This window comes from Panthera onca, chromosome A2 (genome assembly GCF_046562875.1).
Source record: "Panthera onca isolate mPanOnc1 chromosome A2, mPanOnc1 haplotype 2, whole genome shotgun sequence".
NCBI classification, from domain to species: Eukaryota; Metazoa; Chordata; class Mammalia; order Carnivora; family Felidae; genus Panthera; species Panthera onca.
The window spans coordinates 145,311,431-145,338,768 of NC_138340.1; the positions used below are offsets into that span (position 1 = coordinate 145,311,431).

A 27,338-nucleotide genomic window follows, 5' to 3' on the forward strand; every position below is an offset into this window, starting at 1 on the left:
GCCCCATCCCCCTCCAGTCCGTGATAAATTCCTTCTCACTTTTATTCTGGTTGCGTTCAAGTTTTAGCTTGACCTCCCTTTGAGGACGGTTTTAGCTAGAGGTGCTAACTGTGCAGCAAACTGAACTTCGACCTGACTGGAGCTCTATTAGCTGTGTCAGGGAAATTGAGGATTTACATTCCACATTCCACTCCCAGAATCTAGAGGATTTAACAGGGAGTGGAAAAGGTGGCATGGTGCCTGCTTTAGTGTACTGTACTCTCTGTATTGCTTAATTGTTTATCTAAGAAGCAGTGATTGGATTAGTCAGTGACAGGGAGGTACAGAATTGTGTTATAGTGATATTTCTATTTATAGTTTTGTCAGTTCTTAGTCATACCTGATTCCCTTTTCTTTCTTTTTACCTTTCAGGTGCTTGTCCTGTATTTTATTCAGTTGGAGTTTTACTCTGACCTAGCTATTCTTCAAGCCATTTTTTTCATTCAGCACGTATTCATTGGTTGTTTACTATGTGCTGGGTACTTGGAATACAGGAATAAGACACATAGTCTCTGCCCTCAGATTGCTTGCAGTTCTAATGTGGAAATAGACAAATGATCAGTCTGTCTGGGGGATTAGTCAGTAACTCACAGAATTGATTCTTAACCTAGACCAAGAGCTGGAAATGTGTACTGAAAGAAGTTACAGCTAAGCTAAAATTTGAAAGATGTGTGTGTGTGTGTGTGTGTGTGTGTGTGTGTGTGCGTGCGTGTGTGTGTGTGTGTGTGTGTGTTCACAGTGGGGATGTGGGGGAATTCAGAGAGCTGAGGCTTGGGAGGTATGCACAAGTTTAAATTGTTGTACAGGGTCTTGTGTGTCATGCTAAGGAGTTTGGGTTTTATTTTAAAGACAATGGGGAGGGACGCCTGGGTGGCTCAGTCGGTTGGGCGGCCGACTTCGGCTCAGGTCATGATCTCGCTGTCCGTGAGTTCGAGCCCCGCGTCGGGCTCTGTGCTGACAGCTCAGAGCCTGGAGCCTGTTTCAGATTCTGTGTCTCCCTCTCTCTGACCCTCCCTCGTTCATGCTCTGTCTCTCTCTGTCTCAAAAATAAATAAAACGTTAAAAAAAAAATTAAAAAAAAAAGACAATGGGGAGCTATTGAGGCATTATGAACAAATAAGTGATGTGATCAGATTTTAACCTGATTGAGCTGTTGATAATCACATATAAATGAGTCGATTTAACAAATTGAGGTAGGCTGTATCGGGATGGAATTATCTAGGCCCTTGTCAAAGTGTAGTCCCAGCAGTACTGGCATCATTGGAGAGCTGTTTAAAAAGTACAATCTTGGGGGGCGCCTGGGTGGCTCACTCGGTTAAGCATCCAACTTTGGCTCAGGTCCTGATTTTGAGATTCATGAGTTCGAGCCCTGCATTGGGCTCTGTGCTGATAGCTCAGAGCCTGGAACTTGCTTTGGATTCTGTGTCTCCCTCTCTCTGTCTGCCTCTCCCCTGCTCACGCTCTGTCTCTCTCTCTCAAAAATGAATAAACTTAAAAAATTTTTTTTAAAAAGTACAATCTTGGGACCTAAGTCAGCATTTCAACAAGATCTCCAGGCATATTCAAGTTTATTAAGCACTGATTTAGATAGATGTGATGATGGTCAGGCTTTACACAGCTGGTATGAAGAAGAAAGGGCAGATTGTAAGAGATATTATGGAGTACTTTCTTCTTTCTGTTGGAATACTCTTCTCAATATTCCTTCTTGCCAAATACACTCCAGGTACCCCCTAATCATCCTTTACCTTTCAGCTTAAATGGAACTTCTCACTCCCAATATACACGATTGCCACCCTTGCCATATACTTGCGTAGCCCTGTACTTACCTTGTCATTTTTCATATTTTTGTTGTAATTATTTATTTAATTACCTGTTTCTCTCTCCTGACAGCACCATTGAGAGCAGGGGCTGTCTTTTTATGCTGGCTGACACATAATAGGCACCCAGTAAATATTTGTGGTTTGATTGAATGAATTCATCATGTATAGTAGAAGATGGATTTGGGTGTATTGGGGGATATATATATTAGTAATAATAGTAAATTTAAAATATCACTGACAAGTTTGAGGCACTGTTCTAAGTGGTGTGTGTGTGTGTGTGTGTGTGTGTGTGTGTGTGTGTGATTTGATCCTCTCAGCAGTGCCATAAAGTAGATACTTTTAATGTCCTTATTTTACAGATGAGAAAACTGAGACACAGGGAGGATAAGTAATTTGTTTAAGGTTACACAGTAAATGGGAATCAAGATTTAACATTTTTTTACCGTTTGTTTATTTTTGAGAGACAGAGAGAGAGACAGAGCACGAGCAGGAGAGGGGCGGAGAGAAAGGGAGACACAGAATCCGAAGCAGGCTCCAGGCTCTGAGCTGTCAGCACAGAGCCCAACGCGGGGCTCGAACTCACAAACTGAGAGATCAGGACGTGAGCTGAAGTCAGAGGCTTAACCAACTGAGCCACCCAGGCGCCCCAGTGTGAATCAAGATTTAAACCAGACAGTCTGGTACTGCTCTGCTATGTCTAGTTTTGGGCAAAATAGCTTCCTGGCACTTTTTATGAATTTCTATGTATTACTTAATTTTGATAACACTCATGTGAGGAAAGGCATTATTATCCTGTTTTACAGATGCGGAAGCAAGGGCTTAAAAAGTTATACTGCTTATGTAAAGACACACACAGATAGTAAGTGATGGAGCTAATCCTGTAGTTTTACCAGTAATGATGATGCCTCCATGTGGAGTCTAAAATACCCGTGGGATATGAGTCTTAAGGTACTGAGAGGTAGGGTGCCTACCATTTAGGTCCTGGGTAGGGGGAGGATTTAGCAATTCCATCTGCTGTGGTAGCATTAGCATTTCAAGTCTGAAGGGATAAGGGAGATCTGAGGCCTAGCAATTCCAGCCAGCCTCATGACTGACCAGATGGAACTTTGAACTCAGGAGGTTAAGAATCTTAGCTTCTACAATAAGCTGTAACTTAGGGGACTAAGGAATAGTTATTGCTTTTTCTTATAGCCTCAGAAACAGACAGCTTAGAAATACTGAATGTCAGTACTGGAAGGAACCAGTTCTAACTTTCCACAGTCCACTATTACCCACCTCCCTCATTTTATAATGAGGAAACCGAAGAAGAGAGTAATTAGGTAACTTGCCAAGGCACAATAAAACTATTAGACACAGCCAGGAATAGAGGACAGGGTCACGTTCTTGTATTCTTTGCCCCGTGCCTTATGACTTTCTAGGTTCCAGGTTTATCACCTCTTGTTTAAAACTGTTCTGCTGTTGTAGTTACTTCTTTACCACCGCGTGGTTCCGTTTGACTTTGACCCCCTGGAAACATTAACTTGTTTTTCCTTCTGTAGCCAGGCATATACTCACTCTGGCAAGTCGTCTGGCTTTACCTCCATTAACAGTACTGCTATCAAATCACCCCTGGCAGGAACACAACTGGCACATAAACTTCAAGTTGTTCTTGGAGTGCAGATGAGATTCTTGTGAGCTATTCATACACCTGGTCCATTTTCGTAAAGCTTGGAGGCCATAGGCACAAATGTAGTTTGTCTAACTTTTTTTTTTTTTTTTTTTTTTGAAGTTGCAAACTTCTCACCTAAATGTTAAGAGTGCTTATTATAGATGATCATGTGCAGCGGTCTTACTCCAGCCCTTGCTATAGGTGTATCTCTTAAGGCACAGAATGGTAAAATGCAACTCGATTGTAAACAACTTTGTAACTAGTATTTACACCTATACCTCATGCCTTATACAGTCCTACTCAGTTAACAGATCTTCAGTTCCCAAATGTAGTAATAGCTACTGTTTTATTTTTGTTTCACAGTCCTTGCAGAAAGGTGTAGTGAGGCTACAATTTACAAAGGAAGTCTACTTTAGTTAAAACCTACACTAAACAAACAAACAAACAAACAAACAAACAAACACAAAGTCACAGCTGGGGCTCCTGGCTGGCTCATTTGGTGGAACACATGATTCTTGATCTCAGAGTCGTGAGTTTGAGCCCCACGTTGGGTGTAGAGAGTACGTAAATAAATCTTTTAAAAAAAAAGTTACAACTAAAGTAACATTTAGTTTAGCCTGCAAAAGCAATATATTTTACTTGTGCTTATTCTTTTATTCCCACCCTTTTTTTAAAATAATTTTTTTAATGTTTACTTATTTTTGAGAGAGAGTGTGAGTGAGGGAGTGGCAGAGAGAGAGGGAGACACAGGATCTGAAGCAGGCTCCAGACTCCTAGCTGTCAGCAGAGAGCCCCATGTGGAGCTTGAACCCACGAACTGCAAGATCATGACCTGAGCCGAGGTCGGGCACCCAACTGACTAAGCCACCTAGGTGCCCCCCAACCCCTGTCTTCCTTAAAAGACATTTTCTTCCATGTTTTAACACTACCATGAGGGCAGTCATCTTCCATTTGCTTAATAACTGATTATGTAGAAAACATGTACAGGACCACCAATAATCTAGTAATTTGCTGATCACTGAAATATTTTGTTTTATTTTTTAATGTTTATTTTTGAAAGAGAGACAGTACGAGTGGGGGAGAGGGAGAGAGAGAGGGAGACACAGAATCCGAAGCAGGTTCCAGGCTCTGAGTTGTTAGCACAGAGCCTGACGCGGGGCTCGAACTCACAAACGGTGAGATCATGACCTGAGCCAAGGGCTTAACCGACTGAGCCACCCAGGTGCCCCTGATCACTGAAATATTTTAAGTGTTGGGCTCTACTCTTTTGGCCTTGATTTGTTCCTAAAAGCTTCATTATGATGCAGATCATAATGGATTATGGTTGATGCAGATCAAGCAATGGAAAGTGGATTATATACTCCTACAGAGATAATATTATAATTAAGAATTAAAACCCTATTAAGGACTCACCACAAATAAGTCAGAGCTGTGGGCAGTGGTATAACTAAGCCCCTGTGAATATAAAGTAATATTCTAAAAATATATTGAACACATTGATTATGCAGGTTACCCTCAGAGTACTGTAAGGTATACATACAGTATATAAAATCTGACCATTTCTTAAGCCCTTAATGTACGCCAGACACTGTGGGCAAATTGAAGCTGGCTAAGCCCTTGAAAAACGTGGACTCTAATGAGGGACAACACACGTACACAGTAACTTTAATGTGAGGAAGGCTGAAAATAGTGATGTGACCAGTGATGTGACCCAACACTAGAGGAAAGGGAGATTGCTTTTTCTAGGTTAGATTCCATAGCAGATCTATCATTTGAGCAGAACTTGAAGAATTTGCCTATGAGGGTGATAGAAGTGAAGGCAGAATGAATGCATTTCAATTTGAGAAAATGGCATGAGCAAAGGCATGAGGTGGGAAAGGACCTCATCATAATGACATAAGTAAGAGCTACTGTTTATTAATTACTTAGCGTATGCACACTTTTTAAATCCTTGCATCAATGGTGTGAGGTATTATTATTATTTGCGCTAGACAGATTGGGAAACTAGAGGGAGAGGGAGGCTAACTAAGGGGTAGAGTCAGTATTCTCACCAGGTCTGTTTAATTCCCAAACCAGTACTCGTAGTGCTGGTCTTCACATCCAGGAAACAGTGGGCAACACAGCTTTTGTAGGGATGGCGTATGTACAGGGTTATGGAGCGGAAGACCATCTGGAAAGGATTTATAGAGGGTTTTTAGGAGGCAATGAAAATGGATAGGGATGGACAGATAACAGGCTTGGAAGAATTGGCAATGGATTGTTCTGGGGACTAGGGAAAAGGGGAGAAATCAAAGATGACTGAGGTTTCTATTTGGTTGACTGAAGTAATAGAGGTGGAAAAGTGAGAAGAAACTCGTTTGGAGGGTTGAAGGGAGGAGGAACAATGGAGCAATCATTTTGATTTGGGATGTGTTGCATCTGAAATACAGATGAGAGTGGCTCAATCGGTTAAGCGTCTGACTCGACTTCAGCTCAGGTCATGATCTCATGGTTTGTGGGTTTGGGCCCCACCTTGGGCTCTGCACTGACAGTGCGGAGCCTGCTTGGGATTCTCTCTTTCCTTCTCTGTCTCTCTGCCCCTCCCCTGCTCGATATCTCTCTCTCTCTCTCAAATTAATAAACTTTAAAAAATTTATAAAAAAATAAATAAAATACAGATGAAAGATACCCTCGGAAATTTAGGCAGCAAATGTAACTTCTCATTCTGTTAAAAAGTTTGGATTGAAAGGAAGACCAGACGACAATGACTGGAGGTTGCTGACAACTAAGGCTTTATCAGAATCAACACCCTGACCTCAGAGGGCCTGTCGCTCTTGCATGTCATCAACCTTCTATGTCGTGGCATCACTCATTGCTTCACTCCATATTCCCTCTGTGGCCTTTACACAGCTTCCTTTACTTCCCCCGCTGCTGTTCTCTCTTCTTGTTGCATCTGATCTCTACCTGCCCTGTGATCGCTAATCCTTTGACACCTCTGCGTTCACCTGGTCCAACAGTCCCCTTCTCTTTTCACTTGCCTTTCTCTCTAGCGTACACATCCAGGTCAGTATGTGAGTTCTGCCTTCGCTGGCATCTTACAATACCTCTTCCCCTAGACATTACCGTCTTCTCCATTCCACATCCAAAAGATCATTCTCTTAACCGGTGAAGGTCCTAAGGGTCAATGAACCAGTAATACTAATTTTAATATGAAAACCATCAGCTCTAGAAAAATTATCCTGGATGATGGGAATTAACACTGAAAGAGTCCCTGGTCCATAAAGGGGACCAAAGCAGGCATATCTCATCGGGCTTACTTTGTGCCTGAAATCTCTGGTACTCTTACTGGGTAACCTACCCTAGGAGTGAGCAAAGCAGGTAAGTTAGGCCACCTTTATTCTCGTTTTGTCTTATTTCCAAACTTCTGAAGTATGCAGAGAAGAGGGAGCTGGTAGAGGAACCTAAAGAGGGAGCAGCTTCTGAGGTCCCTTAAGGTGGCATCCTGTCTCTTCCCAAAACCAGATGGGTGAGTAAAAACCCACTTTAGATAGGAACTTGGAGGCAGCACTAGTCTTGATTGGAAGCTTTGGCTCCCTCTAAACCTACACCGTGTAGCTCCTGACTAGCCTCAGGTAAGCAGCTCATTTACAATTGGCGCCTTTGTTGTCTCTGCAGCTGAAGGCCCTTGGACCTTCATGTACATAGCATAGGGAGCCAGCAGAGGGAGTTGTGGTCCCAGAACTTTCTTCAGAGATCCTAGTTTCTGATTTTGTCAGAGATCTTCCCTGGCACCATCCGAATCAAATCTCCCTTGCAATAAGAATTTAACTTGAGATATGCCTGAGTCTGGTGCCAGACCCCTGGTGTGAGCAGATGGGGAGGTTCTGCATAGCTGTTTAAACTTGAAAGCCATAAGGAACTCTTGATTTCAAGGAAACGCCTGTTTACAGATCCAAATCAAGCAACTCTTGAGAAATGGGAGTGCCTTCTTGACCTCGATCCTTATTGATCTTGGTATCAGCACCTCCAGTGACGTGTCCTCAGGGGCGGGAGAAAATTAACAAGTGCCTTACACACAGGGAAAGAGAGGAAGCCTGACTCTTGCCGTGGAAGGTGTCCACTGGGGAGGCGGGGGTTGAGTGTTTGGGTAGCATTAAACAGTGAGTGTCCTGTGGGAAGTTCAGTGCCTGGGTGCAGAATTTTGCATCAGCTCTGATTTTGAATCAAAAGCAGAAGGTTTGAAGGGGGCCAGTAAGGGACTTGTCAGGCAGTTGACTAATGATCTTAATTTGAATAGAAAGCCTCTTTTGAAAGAGGATGCAGCTTCTGCTAGATATTGTGAATTTCTGAATCACTAGGCTTGGTTCTGCTTTGGGGCACTCAAAAAACCCTGGCATTTCCAAACCAGCTTTCCCTTTTGCTTCAGGACATAGATTACCCAAGCCTGCACTATGGAGAAGTGGGACGGTAATGAGGGCACCTCAGCTTTTCACGTGCCTGAGTGGATGGTGAGTTCTTTGGTCGCTTTGCTTTTCCTCCTGTTTCTTGGTAATGAGGCAACCATTTCTGACCAGTGACGAGGATCACCTGTGACAAGTCCCTACCAAGATGTGTGGGTGGGAGAGCAATTATTACTCTAATTTCTGATTAGCTCCTGTGTCTTGGGTCCCCCCTGTTTCTTAATTGCAAGTGAAACTGGGAAGGGTCTGGGAGCTGCCTGGCCAGAGTCAGCTACTGCCTGGTTGTCTGTGCTGGGCTACTGCTCCTGGTATACTGCATGGATTGTGTTGCCCTGTGAGTGCTTTGCACTCTGTGTGCAAGCTAATGCTTAGTTTATTTCTCAAGGGGGTAGAGAAAAAGAATAGTGAGGGGGGAAAAACAGAACTTGTAGAAATGGTGGTCTCTCAAGTCTCTGAAAAGATGTAAGATATTTCTTCCCTAACTGCCCATTTTTTCCCTCCAGTCAAAACATTTCCCCAAACACTCTATATATATTTCTGAAGGGCAGTCACTATAGCTCTCTTGGTACTGTTCTTCAAAATGCCATATTTTCCCGGTAGATAATTTTACTGTAATTTAAATATAAGGACTTATTTTTTGATAAGAACTAGTACATAACACCTAGTATTTTAGGTCCAATTTCAACTTTTGATTTAAAAACAGCAACCATCCTCATGTTCCTAACTGGTCTCTTCTAGGTTTAGCCCGATTTGTTACAGTCTATACCAGCAGTATGTTTGTTTATATCTATATCTATATCTATATCTATATCTATATCTATATCTATATCTATATCTATATCTATATCTATATCATCTATCTATATATATAATTTCCCTATGGAAAACTAGTTAGAATATATATATAACATACCCTAAGTTCTTTTCAGTGTTTATGGAATTATGGACTTAAAGAAATAACCATCAGTAATGAGACTGAGTATATAGTAAGCCTGACAAAGGCCCTGGAGAGCCTGCATTTCAACTCTCATTGTCACAACTATTCTTTATTTTTTGTGTTGGGGTTATTGCTGTTGCGGTTCTTTTTTTTTTTTTTTTTAGTTTATTTATTTTGAGGGTGGGAGGCAGAGAGAGAGGGAGAGAGAGAATATCAAGCAGGCTCAGCACTGTCAGTGTAGAGTCCAACACGGGGCTCTATCCCACGAACCATGAGATTGAACCTGAGCTGAAATCAAGAGTTGGACGCTTAACCGACTAAGCCACCCAGGCGCGCCTTGCTGTTGTTGTTCTTAATGTTGTTTCAGAACCTTGTGCTCCGTGTTAAAATGTTTAACGGAAAGAAATCCTACCCATTCACAGGCTTACATCAAATAATGTAGTGTTTTAACATTGATGGAAAGGATTCACATAATAATTCTAGTTGGATTTTAAGTTTGTATTTGAATCTCCAGCCACTTGCCAATAATAAGAAAGTGGAGCAAGAATTTTGGTTTTCTTTGGGGAAGGGCCACATTCAGATATTAAACTTTGGTACTTCTATAAAGGAATATTACAGAAGAGTTCGATAAACATTAGTGCATCAACTCAGAATCAGTAAATGTTTTACAGAGTTACTATATTGAGGGTTAGTGTATAACTCTTATTCTCGTAATGTCCTCACTCTTTTATCTGCTCAGTACATCCTCTCCAAAGGAGCTCCTACCAAACCTTTACTTCTTTTTATTTATGGGAACAAGAAAACTGTTCTAAAAGAGTTAGTGACTATTGCTTTAAGGGATTTGATCTAGGACTGTCCAACGTTTAGAAGACATTCTTTAATAAAGCACAACTCTGCTTTGTTTTCAATACAGCATTTCTCGTTTCTTGGCCCTTCTTTCTCAAAAACCAGGAAAATACCTTTGATCAGCAAAAATGTTTTAACAACAGCAAGAAAGAGTAAGGAGGGGCTTGTCAGTTTTTCATCTATCTTTTCCTTGCCAAAGATTAACCTCTTGAGGCTTTCTTTCAGATACCACATAAGTCATTAATTCCTGACCTAGTCTGGAAGTAGTACTTCATTAGGCTGCCACTGATAGCCACTTAGCCAGCAAGGTGAGCCACTGAGCATCCTCTAGTGTATATTGCCTATAGACCTTGCCTATGAAATATTAGAGTGCTTTTTAATCCCCAAGAGCAAACCCTGGAGCCATCTCCCATGTTGGGTCCAAATTTCAATTTAAGAAGGCTTTAACCAAATGTCTGACTCATGTTCCAGTTTATATATTAATGTAGTGAAATTTCCACTGAGACCGTCCTTGACTCCAAAGGAAACATTACAAGGCTCTCAAACCTTCTTTCAGGAGGAAAATTTAGCAGAGGAGGTGCATCATAACGTGTCTTCCTTTATTAATGATCACCAGCAATAAGGGACTCGCATACCCCTCAGAGAACAGGACTCAGACCACAGCCGCTGACAGTACTCACATCTCTGACTCCCAGCAGGGAAATAAGCCAGGATGAAGTTCGAAGAACCCCCATCTTGATAATTGATGAGGTAGACCTTCAAGTTAACATTGTATCAGTCCCTGGAAAACTTCTGGAGCCTTTGCTCCTCAGCTGCTTCCATGTGAAAGATTTTTTAGCCTTGTTCAGGAATTTTACTGCTAGAAGGTTGGGGAACATATCCTTTTAAAGACTCTTGTTAATGTTTTTACTTCCCTTGAGAAATCTTTATGGTCTCGGCTGGTAGGTGAAATACCTCCTTTTATGTGTATGGAGATCAGCAGTAACCTTTTTGTTAAGTTTTTACATTTTAATGTTTCCTCCTCCCATCTAAACTGTCTGTAGTACTTGGTACTTTTCCATGGGAAATCTGATTGACTTTCTTGAGTACCCAGCCAGCTGGCTACCCGATTTTCTTTGGGCTAGAAATATTCTCTGTTATAGGTGAAGAATCCGTTCAGGCAGCTCATTTGGCTTGGAAGAGAGAGATGTGTCTAAGAATGCTTGAACCATGTGTACGAAAGTGGAACGAAAACCTCTAAGGCACCTGTTGGTAGAGGTAGCTTGACTATAACTGTGGGTCAGGATTGACACTTAAAGGCAGAGATCCATTTGAGAAACTGATGAAAACTATGGCCCTCTCCCCAGGAAAATATACACACACACAAAATTTTGCATTGTGTGTTGGGGGTGGTGGTCTAGACATCCATGGACTCTAGGTGAAGAGCTTTTGACCTAAAAGAATAGAGATGCTAATATTTTGTACCTGTGTATCATTATGTGGTCTCCAAAACCCTCTTATGTACTTTTTTTTCCCTCAGTGCACATTTGACGTAGGCAAAGTAGACATTATTGTTCCCATTTTACAAATGAGGATTATTACCACCAGTGTTAAGTGCTGAAATGGTAAGAAATGGAGATAGAACCACTGATGATCATCCTTTGTAATACTGCCTTATGTATTTGAAAAGGAATTGTTTTCCCTTGGCCTGACCCTCTTTAGGGTAAATAGATCTTCTGTCTTCCCCATGAGTCCTATTTTTCCTAATGTATTAACCATCTATTCTTAATAGCCTTAAATTGTGAAAATCAGAATTAGACCCAGTTCTCTTTATATCCTGTGTTGGGTATAAAGAAAGGATCACCTCATACTATTCTGTGACCTTTCAAGTAACCTTTTCTTTTATGCCTATGAATATGCCTCCATGGTTTAGTCACAGAATAAAATGGTTGGCCTAGGAGAGAAAGTCAAGAACATTAGGGCTGCTTTATTCATGCTTGGAGAAAGTGCTAGGGCAATGGTTCTTGAAGTGTAGTCCCAGAGCAGCAGCATTAAATCACCTGGAAACTTGCTGGAAATGCAGAATCTTTGGCCCCACCCAGATTTACTAAATCGGAAACTCTGGGGATGGGGCTTAGCAGTGCCCTTTAATAAGCCCTGTGGGTAATTGTGATGCACCTAACGTTTGAGAACTACTTTGTTAGATAAACTTGTTAAGTGGTAAGGCTTTTCCTGTCAGTAATAGTGTCCTAAAATGTCTTCTAGTTGGATTTAGCATAGATCTGCAGCTACCTCTGGCTCAGGTCTAGTCAGTTAAGTAATGGACCAACAAATTCCCTTTCACCTGAGTGAGGAAAATCCAGAACCAGCTGAGAGTGTACTAGGAAGAGCAGAAGTTTAGGGATTCATCATGTAAGCAGAAAAAGACTAGTCTGTCTTATCTGCTGAAATTATGAGTGAGAGATCGGGATTGTCATGGGTGATGGTGAACATCATATTTGAGTTCAGTTAATTTCTCTTTCAACTTTTGGTAGTAACACTGGGCAAAGTTGTCAATTAAATGGCTGTTAGATTTCATATTCAATGGCTATGATCAGCCATCTCAGAACTGTGGTCTGATCAGAGCTCCCAAGATCATGTGGGATATAATTTCTGAGACCCAATCTAATAAGAAAGTAAGTTTAAAGCGTCATTTGAAATAAAATAAATTTAAAGATAAATCAAGAGGAATGGGGTGGAGCTAGTACACCTAGGATTAGGACCAGGGGAATTTTTGATCTTCTGATTAATATCATAAGGTGTGGTGTAGTAGGAAGAACTTTGGCTCTGTCATAAACACAGGCTCCCGTTCCAGTCCCATCACTGACTTGCTGTGAGACCTCCAGCAGATCATTTGTTCTCGCAGGGCTGCACTTCCCTAATTTGTCAAATGGGAATAATGATGTCGACTTTGTAAGATTCTTATGCTGCTTGATAGAAGTAACAAATACGCAGGGCAATGTACATTTTGTAGGAACTTAATAAATATATGCCCTTCTCTCTTTATTCCATCCTTCCAGAGACCTTTTCTCTCAAAATAAAGATTATCCTAAAAAAAGAATCTACCATTTTACGTTCTTTCTTGTGCTCAATAAGCAGTCTCTTTTTTTAAGGAAGAATTCAGATCACATTCCCACCCGTCTCTGTAACATACAGTTGAATGTGGCTTTCCTATTTAGTGGGTCCCTTTCAGAAATCAACAAATAAATAGTGTGATTCTTGCCCCTTTCATTTGACTCTTTATTTGGTATGTAACAAGGTCACTGTGATTCTGGGAACTCTGAGGAAATAGGAAATTCTCCTTTGTAGTCACACTTCCCATGAAACACACAGTTTTTTGAAAAACTGAAAAAAGCACCACCTAATCAGCAACAATCTTGAGTTGGGACTAGAAACCGTAGGTCAAAACCTGTATAAAAGATGCACAATTAAGAGTAAAGCAACGGTCTGAGAAAGTTGATTTCCTTGGTGTCATAGCTGAAAGCAATGTCCTCAGTCTGACAAACCCAAGGATACCGGGTGTAGAGTAGAGGCTGCCTCAGCATTTGGCCCCATTTCTTCCCTTACCTTCTTAATAAATTCCCTCATTGTTTTAGTGGCTCTGTAGTTAATTTTTTTCTAATGAGACTAGGTTAACCAAAATCATCTGACACGGAAAAGGAGGAGGTAAGGTTAAAAAGGAACCTAATTAGCAAGTTAATTATAGTAGGCAAAAAAGTGCACTGGTTATATAAATAAGCTATTGTTATGCGCATGCAAGTTGGGCCTTGTCAGGGGACTTGTTAAGGTTTAGAGGTCAGAGGATCCGTGTAATTAGGTGTTTAGGAGAAAAATAAAATAAAAGCAAAACAGCTCCGAGAATTAGGAATGGTTGATGAGCCACTAACAGAAATGCCTTATTAAATTGGGCTCTACTGCTGGAGGGGTTGTTGGAGCTGCCTCAGGGATTCCAGGGAAGGGTACCCACCCCCCCCCCCCCAAAAAAAAGCTAGTTGGAACCAGAGCCAACAGAATTGCTGATGAGGAAAGTTTAAAGGCCTACCCACAAGGGTCCCTGGACCGGAGAGGTGGCAGTAGGGCTGGTAATGTCACTATGCTGAGCAACAAGAAGAAATACATTGTCAATGGCAACTCTGGGATTAAAGCCCAGGTGAGGCTAAGCTCCTATTTAGCAGGCTTGCTGCTGCCATAGCCATTATTGTAAAAGGCCAGCTGCTTTTTCCTTCCTTTGCTGCTTTCATCCCTGCTTCTGGCATAAGGTGAGCTGCTCCTCTCCCAACACTCTTTCCCTCCCTTGCTTATTGGAATTAGGCAGTTCTCTCTGAAATTGAAAAGGAAGGTTACCTTAAAGGACTCTGATTTCGGACGAGGTAGAAGAGTTAGGGGTTCAGAAGGTACCAGAGTCCTCTACCCGGGGTGGGTAGATTACTGTATCACAAGGTGAACTGTTGAGTGAAGAATGTAATGGCATTTACGGAGAATCGAGAATGGAGCACCGGGGATGACCTACTTAAGCCATGTGTTCTGGTTGTCAGAAAAAGATATATTTCTTGGGAAAAGAATACATCTCATTCTGTATAAGTGGTTAGTCCCTTTCTAATATTCTTCTGTCTTAAAATTGAGGTCAGTGTCTAATGAGTAAACAAGACTGAGGACCCTTTCTGAGTGGAGAATGCCAGCATAGCCTAGTCTTCTTTGGTGCCAAAAGACCTTCTTTGGTGCGGGAAGAATTACTGTAAATGGAGAAGACTATAGAGAAGACAGCTCTGCTTAGGGAAACTGGATTGAGAAGATGAGCAGCCAGATAGCTACGTGGTTTAGTGTTATTGGGGTAACGTGGTGTGCATCCACCCCCCCACCCCCCCACCCCACCCGTGATCCTACAAATCTAGAGAAGCAGAGTGGCCGGCCCCCTCTAGTGGTGTGTGGGTGGGAGGGGGTTGTTAACATATCTGAGACAGGGTTCATCTGTTACTTTCTTAAAAGGAGGCACTGCTGAAGTCAGTGACTCATCCTGGCCTCTGGAAAGTCAATTACTGCTCCTTTTCCTAGATGGGCCTCTGGGAAAAAAAAAAAAAAAAAAAAAGGAAAGAAAAAGAAAAATGACACCATAGTCTTGAACAAGGGTGGTGCAATGAAAGCCAGAGTTTTCAGCCTGACTGCTATCCCCCTCCCCATCTTTTCATCCACCTTCCCCTGCCCAGCTTTTTTTTTTGTGCTAAAAATTCTTTTACCTTTAGATTTGGCTTAGGCTTACATTTACTTAATATCCAACCAAGTACAGACAGTGAAGTTAGAATAGGCTACTTCAGGTTCATTGTTTTAGCATGTGATTACCTACCATGTGTCAGGTATTTGTGCCTACAAATCTATAGCCTCCAGGATACAGATAGATAGTTCTATTCAGTGTGGTAAGTGCTGGACTAGGAGGAGTACAGGGAAGTTCACGTATATCCCACGGGAGTGCATAGAAAGAGCACTTTATCTTTTTGCGATAAATTGCTACTTTAGCAAAATGATGAATTTTGCCATTTTTCACCTTGCAAAGAGCTTCTGATCCAATGAATTTTCCTATTACTAAAAACAATTTGCAAACTCTAAGGTACTAACACAAGCTTCATTTGTTGGTATAGCTATGAAAATGGTATGAATTTCCCTAAAATAGGCATGCTAAGCTAATTCAGTGTGGCATTAGTGTCCTTGTCTCACTATTCAGATAACCCAATAGTTGGCTCTAACTGCAGGAAATACTAGCTGTCAGTCACTGCTTTCATTCTGGTATGCTGTGTCTGTGTCCTGCCCATCAAGGAACCATCTTTTTTTTTTTTTTTTTAAGTTTATTTATTTATCTGGAGGGAGAGGGAGAGAACGGGGGAGGCGCAGAGAGAGAGGGAGACAGAGAAAATCCCAAGCATGCTCCGCACTGCCAGCACCGACCTGACATGGAGCTCAAACTCACAAACCGTGAGATCATAAACTGAGCCGAAACCAAGAGTTGGACTCTCTACTGATGGAGCCATCCAGGTGCCCCAGGGAACCATCTTTTTATGATGAAAGGTAGTTGTGAGATTGTTGATCCTTCCTGCCTCTATGCCACCTTGGATCCAGAATAATCCATGTAATTATACAAACATTCAACTAAGGATAAAGAAGAAAAGTTATTTATTGAATAAACTATATGAACTTTCATTTGTAAAGTGTTATAAAGTGTCGGCTGGAACCTCCAACAGTAGGCGAAAGGGATAAAATTGTAAGAAAATCATCAGTATTGGTCCAAAATGCAACCTCCAGAGTATTGCTGTCTATATACATTCAGTCCAGTCATCTACCTGTCTTCTACATCTGTTATGTTATAATGAATAGATGATCAATCCTGTGGCTTGTAGGTATTCTATGACACCAAACATTAAAAATAATAAATTAATGTTTACTATACTTATTAGAATTGAAAAGCCAATTAATACATTTCTAGAAAGCTTTTAAAAAGCTAGAGTGCCTACCTGTAAGAGTTATAAGAACAGTGAACTACAGAGGTAGAAGTCAGGGGGTGGATTTATTGAATCTACTGCTGTGTTTAACAACTTATGTGCATTGTTTCATTTAACCCTCTCTAAACCTTGTGAGGTAAGTACTTTTGTCTTTGCTGTATTTATGAGAAAATGAGTATCACAAAACACCTTGACCAACATCACATAGCTAATGACTGGTATAATCAGGATTTGAATGCAGCTTCAGAAGTTCTTAGTGGAGAGCCTTTTTTTTTTTTTTTTTTTTTTTTGTATTATACCATCCCATTTCCTGAGACTCTTAAAATCTGAAGTCACTTTGCCTTTCTGTACTTTGCAGTTTTCTCATCTAGATATATGAATATTAGGATAGATAGTGTCAAAGATTCTTTCCAGCTTTAATTTTCAGTGAAACTATAGAAAGGAATATGACTCAACTTTCTAAAAATTTATTTTAACCAGAACATTCCATTCTCTCTCTCTCTTTTTTTATTTTTGGTCACAATTTTATTTTAAAGGTATATGGCCAGAGAGTTGATCGAAGATTTAAATTTGATAGAAACATAGTAGGTAAAGAATGAAAAATCATTCAGTCCAAAAAATCTTAACATTCCAAAAATGGGTTGGTACAATCAGGTCAACTGCAAAGGAAGGTAAGATCCTGTAATGCAAGCCTTGAACTGCTATCTCAAAATGAAGGTTGTTTTCTTTTATATAACTAGAGTTCTTTTTCTTAGCAGATCCAATTTGCTGACCAGAAACAAGAATTCAACAAACGTCCCACCAAAATTGGACGTCGCTCTCTGTCTCGTTCCATTTCTCAGTCATCTACTGACAGCTACAGCTCAGGTGAGTACTGAGCTGCTATGGACCCACCCGTGGAGGCTAATTAAGTATGATCAATGGGCCCTCCTGTCCATCCAAACCTGTGCTTTGGAATAAACACTTTGACTCTCAGTCAAAATTTAGACCAAAGTTCTGGATGGAATCTTGGGATTCCTCTTGAGGATTCAGGGTGGAGCCTAATGGAGGTCTCTTCTTCCAACAATGGCAGAAGAGGGTGAATAACAAAACTGAATTCTGATCTATTCAGAGGGTGGGCATAGGTAACTCATTGATGACCTTCATTGAACAGCATGTATAAAGACATGTTTTTTTCCGTTCTTTGAAAATAAGAGGAGTTCCCCATCCCTCCATCCAGTACTTGCAAATTAAGAGGGAAACCTTAATTGCCCTAAGAAACAATGAAAACATTCAAGTGAGCCCTAGTTCCAGTGAGCCCTTTGCCTTCTCTTCTAAGCTATGCCATTATATTGCTTGTCACTCCTTCCTTCCTTCCTTTGCAGTGGCATTAATTCAAATATACGGGCTGTGGAGCTGTAATATCATTTAATGCCAGATGAGTTATTACCACGTAGGACCCCTCGAAGGCATCGGCCATTTGTGCAACAATGCCTAGTGTGTATCTGATCTAATAAGGAGCTATTTTATTTTGCTCTTCCGTTGGAATATAGTAGGAAGCTGAATGTTTGCCCTAGTTATCTCTTCACATTATAAATAGTAATATTCTTTAAAAATTTTTCATCATGACCTCAAATTTTATTTGTTCTTCACACAAATAGGAAAGTAGTATTTGTTATGTAAAGTTGAAGAAAGCTTGTTTGGGAAACTTTTAGGTTGGGTAGATTGTTATTTACACTTGTTACATTTCTCTTTTTATTCCCTTCTGCCCCCTGTAATGGAATGAAGTAAATCCCTATGGATTTTTGTGTAAAGATACCGAATTGTGTACCTGTCTTATTCTGCTGAAATAGCCAGTGTTGAAAATTCATGAACCAGTTAATATAACTCTGGAAACCAGGGCGCCTAGGTGGCTCAGTTGGTTGGGCAGCCAACTTTGGCTCAGGTCATGATCTCACAGTTCATGAGTTCGAGCTCCACATCGGGCTCTGTGCTGACAGCTCAGAGCCTGGAGCCTGCTTCAGATTGTGTTTCCGTCTCTCTCTGCCCCTCCCCTGTTCACTCTCTGTCTCTCTGTCAAAAATAAATTAAAAAACATTGAAAAAAATGTTTTTAAATATAACTCTGGAAACCAAAATAATTGTGAAATGTGAATTATAAAATGGTGGTTAAAATTTTAGACTGTAAGTTTGTGCATATTGTTTAAAGATGGATACTAAACAATAACTGTACTAAACCTTAACACCAGCTCAGTCTCCTCCCTATACACTAGATCCACATTTCCAATTGTGTTCCTGCAGAGAAAACCAATGCCTGCCTTTCTACTGAACCCCTGTATGTAAGGAGGGTACTTATAAAATAAATACTTACCTAGAAAGTGTGATTGATCTCCTCAGTTTCTAAGTGAACACATAGTTGCCTAGTATATCTCATTAGAGAGTGATAGTGACTGATGTCACTCTGGAAAACTTGGACTTTTAAGTTGAACTACTCAAAAATTGCCAACCTTATATATCCATTTAAAGATATTAAATTCAGGAGCATGGAGTCAAAATATTCTGGTGATATAAAATAATTTAAGATTGGGTGCCTGGGTGGCTCAGTCAGTTAAGTGTCTGCCTTTGGCTCAGGTCGTGATCTCACAGTTTGTGGGTTTGAGCTACGTATTGCACTCTCTGCTGTCAGCACAGAGCCCGCTTCAGATTCTCTGTCCCCCTCACCCCTTGCCCCTCCCCCACTCTTGAGTGTTCTCTCTCTCTCAAAAATAAATAAAAATTTTAAAAAATTAAAAAAAAAAGAAAAGAAAAGAACTTAAGATCAATTATTCAGCTTCCCACTGGATGCTAGAATTACCTTGATGGTATCCCTGACAAATGGCCATCTGGCTTCTTTGGGAGCATTTTAGATGATAGGGTGATTCTTGCTTTATCTAGTCATTTAGCTCTGATAAGCTCTTATATAATCCTTGGAATTTAATGATTTTACATAGAAATAAAAGTCACCCTTTTCAGGGCATCCCATTGTCGTGGCTATCCTCATCTGGATATATTCCAGATGAAGTATCCTTTTAAAAATATGCCTATGACTTTAATATTCCAGGTATGATCTGAAACAATCTATAGGAAGTGTTATTTCCATAAACTCGGTGCTTTAAAAATGAAACCGAAGATGATGCTTGTTTCTTTTACAGCTGTTTCAGACACACGGTTACCTCGTTTTGTTTTTGTTTTTTCACATGAACAATTAGCAAGTCCTGGACTGGCAGTTAGGAGAGACCAATTTTCTAGGCTTTGATCCCTATGTGATTTGTTTGTGTGATCCTGGAAAACTCTTGTAGTTTGTGATGTTCATAACAGAGGCAATGAGAAATTATATGAGGTGCTACAGAAAAAGCTCCTAATCTATCAACGAAAACCAGGAATAATGAAATTGACTCACAGCTTTCCAGATACAGGATGATATGCAAATGCATGTCAATAAAAACTTGGAACCATTTTCAGCATACATTATCATTGAAGTGACTACAGAAATTAACATTGGAGAGCCCCAAGGATCAGTCTCTGGATCACTTCTCTGTTTATACTCTCCCACATGAGCTCATGCAGTCTCATAGGTTTAAATATTATGTATTGACATTTGATTCTCAGATTTTATCTCCACTTCAAATCTCTCCCCTATACGCTAGATCCATGTATCCAACTGCCTGCCCAGTCCTTTCACTTGATGTTTTATAGGCATCTCAAACCTCCCATGTCTTGAAAACTGAGCTCCTGAGTTCTGATCTTGCCTCGCTTATGAATATAGTTTATTCACAGCACTAGAGCCAGATTCATTCTCCGGAAATAAATAAGTCAGGTCATATCAATTCTCTGCTCTAAACCCTCCAATGGCTTCCCAGTCTTACTCTGAGTAAAGGCTAAAGGATCTTACAATGGCCTACACAGCCCTCTACCCTCCCATTACATTTCTAGTCACATCGCTAGATTCCCAAACCTCCCTCCTCTTCCAGCTATACATTTCACCCCAGCCATATTAGTGGCTCCTTACTACTATTGTGTTATTTCGAAATATGCCAGGCACTTCCCTGCTTTAAGTTCTTTGCACTTGCTATTTCCTTTGCCTGGGGTGCTCTAAGATATCCTAGCTGGGTAACCTACCTCCTTCAGTTCTTAACTAAACGTCACATTCTCATTGAGCCCTATTCTGGCTATTCTTAAAATTGTACAAACACCCCACCCAACATTTCCTATCAAAGTTTCTTCCTTAATTTTTCTCCACAGCATTTGATATATTTACTATGTATTTTACTAATTTATTATTGTCTTTCTCTCCTTCCTTGAATATGAGATCCATAAAAGTGGAGATTTTTGTCTTATACTGCTCTATTCCTAGTATTTAGAAATGTTTAACCTAAGAGGTGTTTGATAAATAAATACTGATGAAAGGTGTCCCCAGACATATACTTTATATTCTTGTTGAGGTCTCTGATATACCCTCATATACCCTCTGATATACCATATGGGTCTGATATACCCACACTCTGTATGTGAACAGCCAGAAGACTTATGACATTTCAGAAAAAATGTACCTTCCTATCCAGAGTGCTTGTTTTGCTGAAGTTACCTGGAGGCTTGGGTAGTCTATGGCCTACTCTCCCTACTTAAAGATCCTAGTGCCAAGTTTTGCCATGCTTTCATTTAGAAGCCTCTACCAGCCTTTCTCAACCAAGGTTCCTCATCAGAATCACAGAACACAGAAGAGGACTGGAGAGACTGTTTTCTCAGCTATCAAAGGATGGTTCACAACTAGTACACTTCTAGATGGATAGAAGTAAATTGATATATTTGATGGATGCTTCAATGCATTAGGGCTTAATTCTGGTGGAACCCAGGTTGAAAAAGGCTACTTCAATTCCTGAAATTCCTGCGTTTTCCTGAAAGTGTTTATAAGTAACAGACGTCTAGAAACTCTTTCCCTAAGCACAAAACCTCATAAAAACAGATGAATAGACGAGGCTTTTCTTCAAAATCAAACCATTCTCAGTGATCTATTTCTGAAAAAGCTGTCTTTACAGGGAGTTAATTGGTTAAAGATAAGAAAGGAAAGCTGAAGTCCCTTAGTTCATAATTGGTTCTTATAACACTTATAAAGCATTTTAAGATTTTTCCAAGTAACAAAGTTTTGTTTATTTGTTTGTATTTTGGTTGCTAACATAGCTTTTCACATATTTCTAGAGTGTTATTCATCAGTGAAATCTGCTGCACATTGACACACAGGTCCCTACTGTTATTTCCATTACCAAATGAATAGATTGGGCCTAAGAGGCATTGTCTGACTTAAAATAGTCTAATAGGACTAATTCATCCGGGAGTCTGACTGCTTCTTCTAGCAATAACCTACAATGTCACAGCTGCTAGGAGGTAAGGCTTAATCAGGCTTGAGCCATAGAACATATGTGTATGCATGTTCTATGGGATAGATTATGGATTAGTGATTCATCAAGTTATGTTTTGATTCTGGGTTATCATGAAACAAGAGAACACCCTGTGGTAAAGTTATATTATACTTTATTATAACTTTTCTATGTAGAAATTGAACCCTTTTTTGACTCTCATTTATTCATGAGGTTTTTCTGGTGGTAGTTAGGGGAAAGAGGGAGTATGGGAGAGAGAACATCTGTTATACTCCCTGTTTTACAGTTGGATAAATTGAGAATTGGTCACAACCAATTAGAGGTAAAGCTAGAGCTAAGGTCTTAGGCTGTGCTTCAGTTGATTATTGCCTTGATGATCAGTTGTTCATTTTTAATTGAATTATAGCTCTGGTCTTCAGAGTGTGACAATTACAAACACTTTACAAATTATGCAAGCATATATATACATGTGTGTTGGCTTTCTCTAAATTTTCCTGGGAAGAAACCTTTAATACTGTCTCAAATATTAAAGTGAATGTGCTACTTTAAATATAGGGACAGAAAGAAGTATGGATTCAAAAAACAAATGTCATGCTAGTTCAGAATAATCTTTCCACTGTGTTTGCAGAAGTAATACTCTCTTGATCTGGGTCTGTCAGCCATTTTGCATTCACATATTAGTACCATCTAGACAACTGATATTTTTGGTTCTCACCTGATAACAGGTCTGTATAAAGGACTCTTTGAAAACAAATCCATTGTGGCTGAAATAAAAACATTGATTGAGCTAACTATAACCAGTTGACTACTGTGAAGAAAATAAAATACAGTATTTGAGGAATTTTTTTTTTAGAATAGGGAGGTGGCATAATAATTTCTTCTTGAGATAGAAGGCAAACTCAAGCCAAAAATTGGAGCGCTTCTCCTAAGGGGAAATTTTGGTGCTTATTTTTGTTGTTGTTTGTTTTGTTTTATTTTGTTTTTTACCCTGACTCATCCTTAGAATCTAGAGAGGCAAAGGAGAGGAATGCTATTCTGGGTAGAGTGAGGACTCTGTCTCAACCTTTTTCATCATTGCCAGCCAGCCACCTGCTGCTTGGTTGGATTAGTAGATGACAGAGGTAGAAAAAAAAGGAACAATAAATAATATTGTATGTATGTCATCCCTTTCCCATTCAAAATCCTGAAGCTGATGGGGCGCCTGGGTGGCTTAGTCGGTTAAGCATCCAACTCTTGGTTTCGGCTCAGGTCATGATCTCATGGTTTGTGAGTTTGAGCCCCACATCGGGCTCTGTGCTGACAGTGCAGAGCCTGCTTGGGATTCTCTCTCTCTCTGCCCCTCGCCCGCTCACTCTCTGTCTCTCTCAAAAATGAATAAATAAAACTTAAAAATCCTGAAGCTGAGTAAGAACCTTTAAAGATGTTATTTCTGGTATTGACTTAAAAATATATGCAAAAGCCAACACTAATATCGGGTATCATTTATTCAGTATTTAATTTATACCAAGCATTGCATTAGCACTTTACTTACATTATCTCATTTAATCTTCTCAACAACTTGACTCTGACAAGTCATGTCTTCCAATTTACAATCTGCTTCATAATACATATTACAACCATAGGAAAAGAAAAACTCTAATTAATTCTGAAATGAGTCATTTCATGTCTGACTCACCCATTAGACTGAAAACTTCATGAAGATGAAGACAGCCATATTTGTTCTATATACCCAGGAATTAGACTGTGCCTGGGACGTAGTAGATAATGTGATAAAAATTTGTTGAATGAACAACTGAATGTGTGCATGATTGGATTCATGAATGAATTCTATTAATCTATTAACTAATTCTATTAATTCTGTTAATCAGGTTCTGGGACGCCTTTATTTTATATACCCAGAAACAGAGACTGAGGCTTCAAAGTCTGTCTGACCCCAGAACACGTAACCACTATATTTAAATGGCCATTGAGGAACATAGAAATCGTCATGCCTTTGGCAAAGGATTTGAAATTTCAGGATATTCTGAATGTCAACACTTTCTTCAAAAGTGATTATACTATAAATTATGATCGAGGTTAGGGATGGCCACTGCCTTTCCTCTCTCAGGTGGTAGAAGCACCGCTCCCCTAAGCCTCTAACACATAAGCTATTTCGGAGTATCGACTAGTGAAACAGATGACTGCCCAGGAGCCTGTTTCTGGGCTCTGTTGCCAAAGGTACTTTGAACTCTTGCTCACCCGAGGAGGGAGAACCACAGACTTTTTATACTGATTAGTTCCTTTCAAGAACAAAGTCTCTTTGGGGATTTACTAATTCCCTCACCTCCCTTGGCGCCCATGTTCATTCTTGCTGCCTCGTGTTAGGACTTTGCTCTAGGGCAGTTTTCCAGTTCCAAGAGAGACACTCAGGCCCCTGCTGCCCAAACATCTTGCCGTGCCATGCCCGATTAGCTGGGCAAGGTCAGACTTGCCTTTTACAGCCTTCCCAGGTATAGATCCTTTGCTAAGAAATCCCAGAAATGCCATAATTCTCTGGATGTAAGTACATCAGAGCACCATAGACCTTAGGAGCTCTGAGCATTTGCAGCTTTCTCCCCTTACAAGTGATGGACATACTTCTTATCCCATTGAGAGATATGTAATGCTTTATAGATAGAGCTTTATATCCCCCAACCTCCCCTCCCCCTCAAAAAAACACAAGGGGCATCTGGGTGGCTCAGTTGGTTAAGCCTATGGCTTCGGCTGAGGTCATGATCTCATACTTTGTGTCAGCTCTGTGCTGACAGCTCAGAGCCTGGAGCCTGCTTCGGATTCTGTGTCTCCCACACTTTCTGCCCCTCCATCTCTCTCTCTCTCTCTCTCTCAAAAACAAATAAACATTTAAAACAAACAAACAGGGGCGCCTGGGTGGCGCAGTCGGTTAAGCGTCCGACTTCAGCCAGGTCACGATCTCGCGGTCCGTGAGTTCGAGCCCCGCGTCAGGCTCTGGGCTGATGGCTCGGAGCCTGGAGCCTGTTTCCGATTCTGTGTCTCCCTCTCTCTCTGCCCCTCCCCCGTTCATGCTCTGTCTCTCTCTGTCCCAAAAATAAATTAAAAAAAAAAAAAAAAAAAAAACGTTGAAAAAAAAAATAAAAAAAATAAAACAAACAAACAAACAAACACCACCACGACAACCACAAGAAACCTTGAGGGCTACTTAGGAAGAAACTATCCTCAGAAACTTAAACATAAGTCATGGAATGAAATTAAATCATCTAGCAAATGATTAGCAACTACAGATTTGTTTAAAAACTGAAAAGACCTCAGCTAAACATGTGAGTAGCAGCAGCAGCTGCCTGTTAGCCACAATCAAAAGCCTTAGACTTTCCACCCTCTAGCGTATACTGCTAAATGGATTAATCATCAGAGCATTTTAGTATACCAAAAGAGGATTTATCCACTTCTTTGGGAACCTGAAATGCCTACTGCTGGATCCACTGAGGCCAGCAAGAAGGGAGAGCACACTGAATACTTCATTGTCAATATCTAATTGGGTCTGCAGGCATAGTTCAGCCTCATCAGAGCGAGTTCTGAAAAGAAAGCTCTGTTATGTCAGACAAACACTTTTTGTGTGGTTCTTAATTACTTTCCCATGGGTTCCTTGTTTTCTAGGTCTTATCTGTTCAATTACTGTACTAAAACACAAATTACATCAGGCATCTAAGCAGCAGACAAAAAGGGCAGCTAGGATCCCAGAAACCCATAGGTTAATGACCATGATCTTGCATTAAGAACTTCAACCTATTGCTACCATGGTGTAACCTCTCTCGTTTTGCATATTCAAGGACCTCATGTTCTGAAGATCATTAGCCCTGGGTAGTTAATGCTATCCAAGGGGAACGTCTTTGGCAACCTCTCTCAGCTTCCTCTTTCTGACCTGTGGATAGCACTTTCCATAGGAGGTGGTGGACCCAGCTCCATGGTGCCATTTAGGTGCCTACCATTTAGGTGTACATCTGTATGGTGCTGGATGACTAGAGAAGCCTCAGTTCACCCCACGGTGTAGAATTTCAGAGGAAGCCATTTGTTTCCCTGAGGGCTTTTTATCTGTCATTTCAGCGGCTTCATATACAGATAGCTCTGATGATGAGACATCTCCCAGGGACAAGCAGCAAAAGAACTCTAAGGGAAGCAGTGACTTCTGTGTCAAGAACATCAAACAGGCAGAGTTTGGACGAAGAGAAATTGAAATCGCTGAACAAGGTAAAGAAAGCCAGCACCTGTTCTTTTTCATGCTGCCCGTGTCTTTTTGTCCGTGTTAATCCCTTTTTATGTCCTGGGGTCTAGTTGCTTGTGAAATTTAAGAGTGGTTTTAAAGAGGGGTGTCTGGGTGGCTTAGTTGGTTAAGCGTCTGACTCTTGATTTCCACTCAGGTCATGATCTCACAGTTCGTGAGTTCGAGCCCCCGAGTCAGGCTCCGCACCGACAGTGCAGAGCCTGCTTGGGATTTTCTCTCTCTTACCCTCCCCCAATTGCCCTCTCTCTCAAAGTAAATAAATAAATCTAAAAAAAAAAAAAAAAAAAGGAATGGTTTTTTTTTGTTTTGTTTTGTTTTTAAATTTTTTTTCAACGTTTTTTATTTATTTTTGGGACAGAGAGAGACAGACCATGAATGGGGGAGGGGCAGAGAGAGAGGGAGACACAGAATCGGAAACAGGCTCCAGGCTCCGAGCCATCAGCCCAGAGCCTGACGTGGGGCTCGAACTCACAGACCGCGAGATCGTGACCTGGCTGAAGTCGGACGCTTAACCGACTGCGCCACCCAGGCGCCCCAAGGAATGGTTTTAAAGAATACTTAAAAGAAATCTGAACTTAGGGAACACTGTGGGGAAGGAGTGTACTCTGGTAGGTCTATAAGGAACCCCTATACCAGGAAAAGGCAGAGAGAATGGATGAGTAAGACTGGGAGATGGGGAGTCAGAACTCTGGAGAATTTGCCTCTGAAAGCCTATTATAAAAGAAAAATCAGATTCAATGTCTTGATTCCTTAAGGAACCCAATCTAACAACCTGACCGGGGGAAGAATCTTACTTTAAGAGAATAAGTTCTTCTGTTTATTCTTTCTCTCTCATTCCCTCCTCTCTAATAGCGCTGTGTATGTATTGTGCCTTTTCAGAAATGCCTGCACTGATGGCTTTGAGGAAGAGAGCTCAAGGAGAAAAACCTTTGGCTGGAGCCAAAATTGTGGGTTGCACACACATCACTGCTCAGACTGCTGTGAGTCCTTTTTCTTTCTCCACATAATAATAGTTAATAATAGCCACCAGCTATTGAGTGCTTGCAAAATGCCAAGCGGTAGGTTAAGAGCTTAACAAGTATTAAGTCATTAATCCTTGTAATGGCCATGTAAAGCAGGTATTCTTGTTTCTACTTTGCAAACGAGGAAAGTAAGGCTCAGGGTGTTTAAGTAATTTGTCTGAGGTTATACAGCAAGTAAAATCATAGAATCCAGGTTTGAACTTCAATTCATCTGACTCCCAAGTTTATGCTTTCTCTGTGCTACACTGCTTCCCCTTGTCTTGCCTTCCAATGTGATTTCCATAAGGCAGCTCTCTTAGATTGCTTTCAGCTGCAAGTAAAAGAACCTGATTCAACCTGACTCATACCTAAAGGAACTGACTATATTACATAGCTAGGAGTTCAGAGGTAAGGTGGACTTCAAATTTAGGATC

The 27,338-nt window shown here is 40.7% G+C and overlaps 1 protein-coding gene across 8 annotated transcripts in view; it reads left to right on the forward strand.

The window, feature by feature from the left end:
- AHCYL2 (adenosylhomocysteinase like 2) overlaps window positions 1-27,338 on the forward strand; it is a 171,065-nt gene that overhangs the window by 106,408 nt on the left and 37,319 nt on the right. The window contains exons 1-5 of one of the 8 annotated variants that reach the window (XM_078439662.2): window positions 7,520-7,646; window positions 7,913-7,994; window positions 16,991-17,102; window positions 25,726-25,869; window positions 26,783-26,883. In XM_078439662.2, coding sequence (XP_078295788.1) covers window positions 7,938-7,994; window positions 16,991-17,102; window positions 25,726-25,869; window positions 26,783-26,883 — 414 coding nt within the window. In that variant the 5' untranslated portion in view covers window positions 7,520-7,646; window positions 7,913-7,937. Of the gene's footprint in view, window positions 1-7,519; window positions 7,723-7,912; window positions 7,995-13,825; window positions 13,898-16,990; window positions 17,103-25,725; window positions 25,870-26,782; window positions 26,884-27,338 lie in introns of those variants that run through there. The other 7 variants (XM_078439668.2, XM_078439663.2, XM_078439669.2 and 4 more) reach the window with 7 other exon arrangements.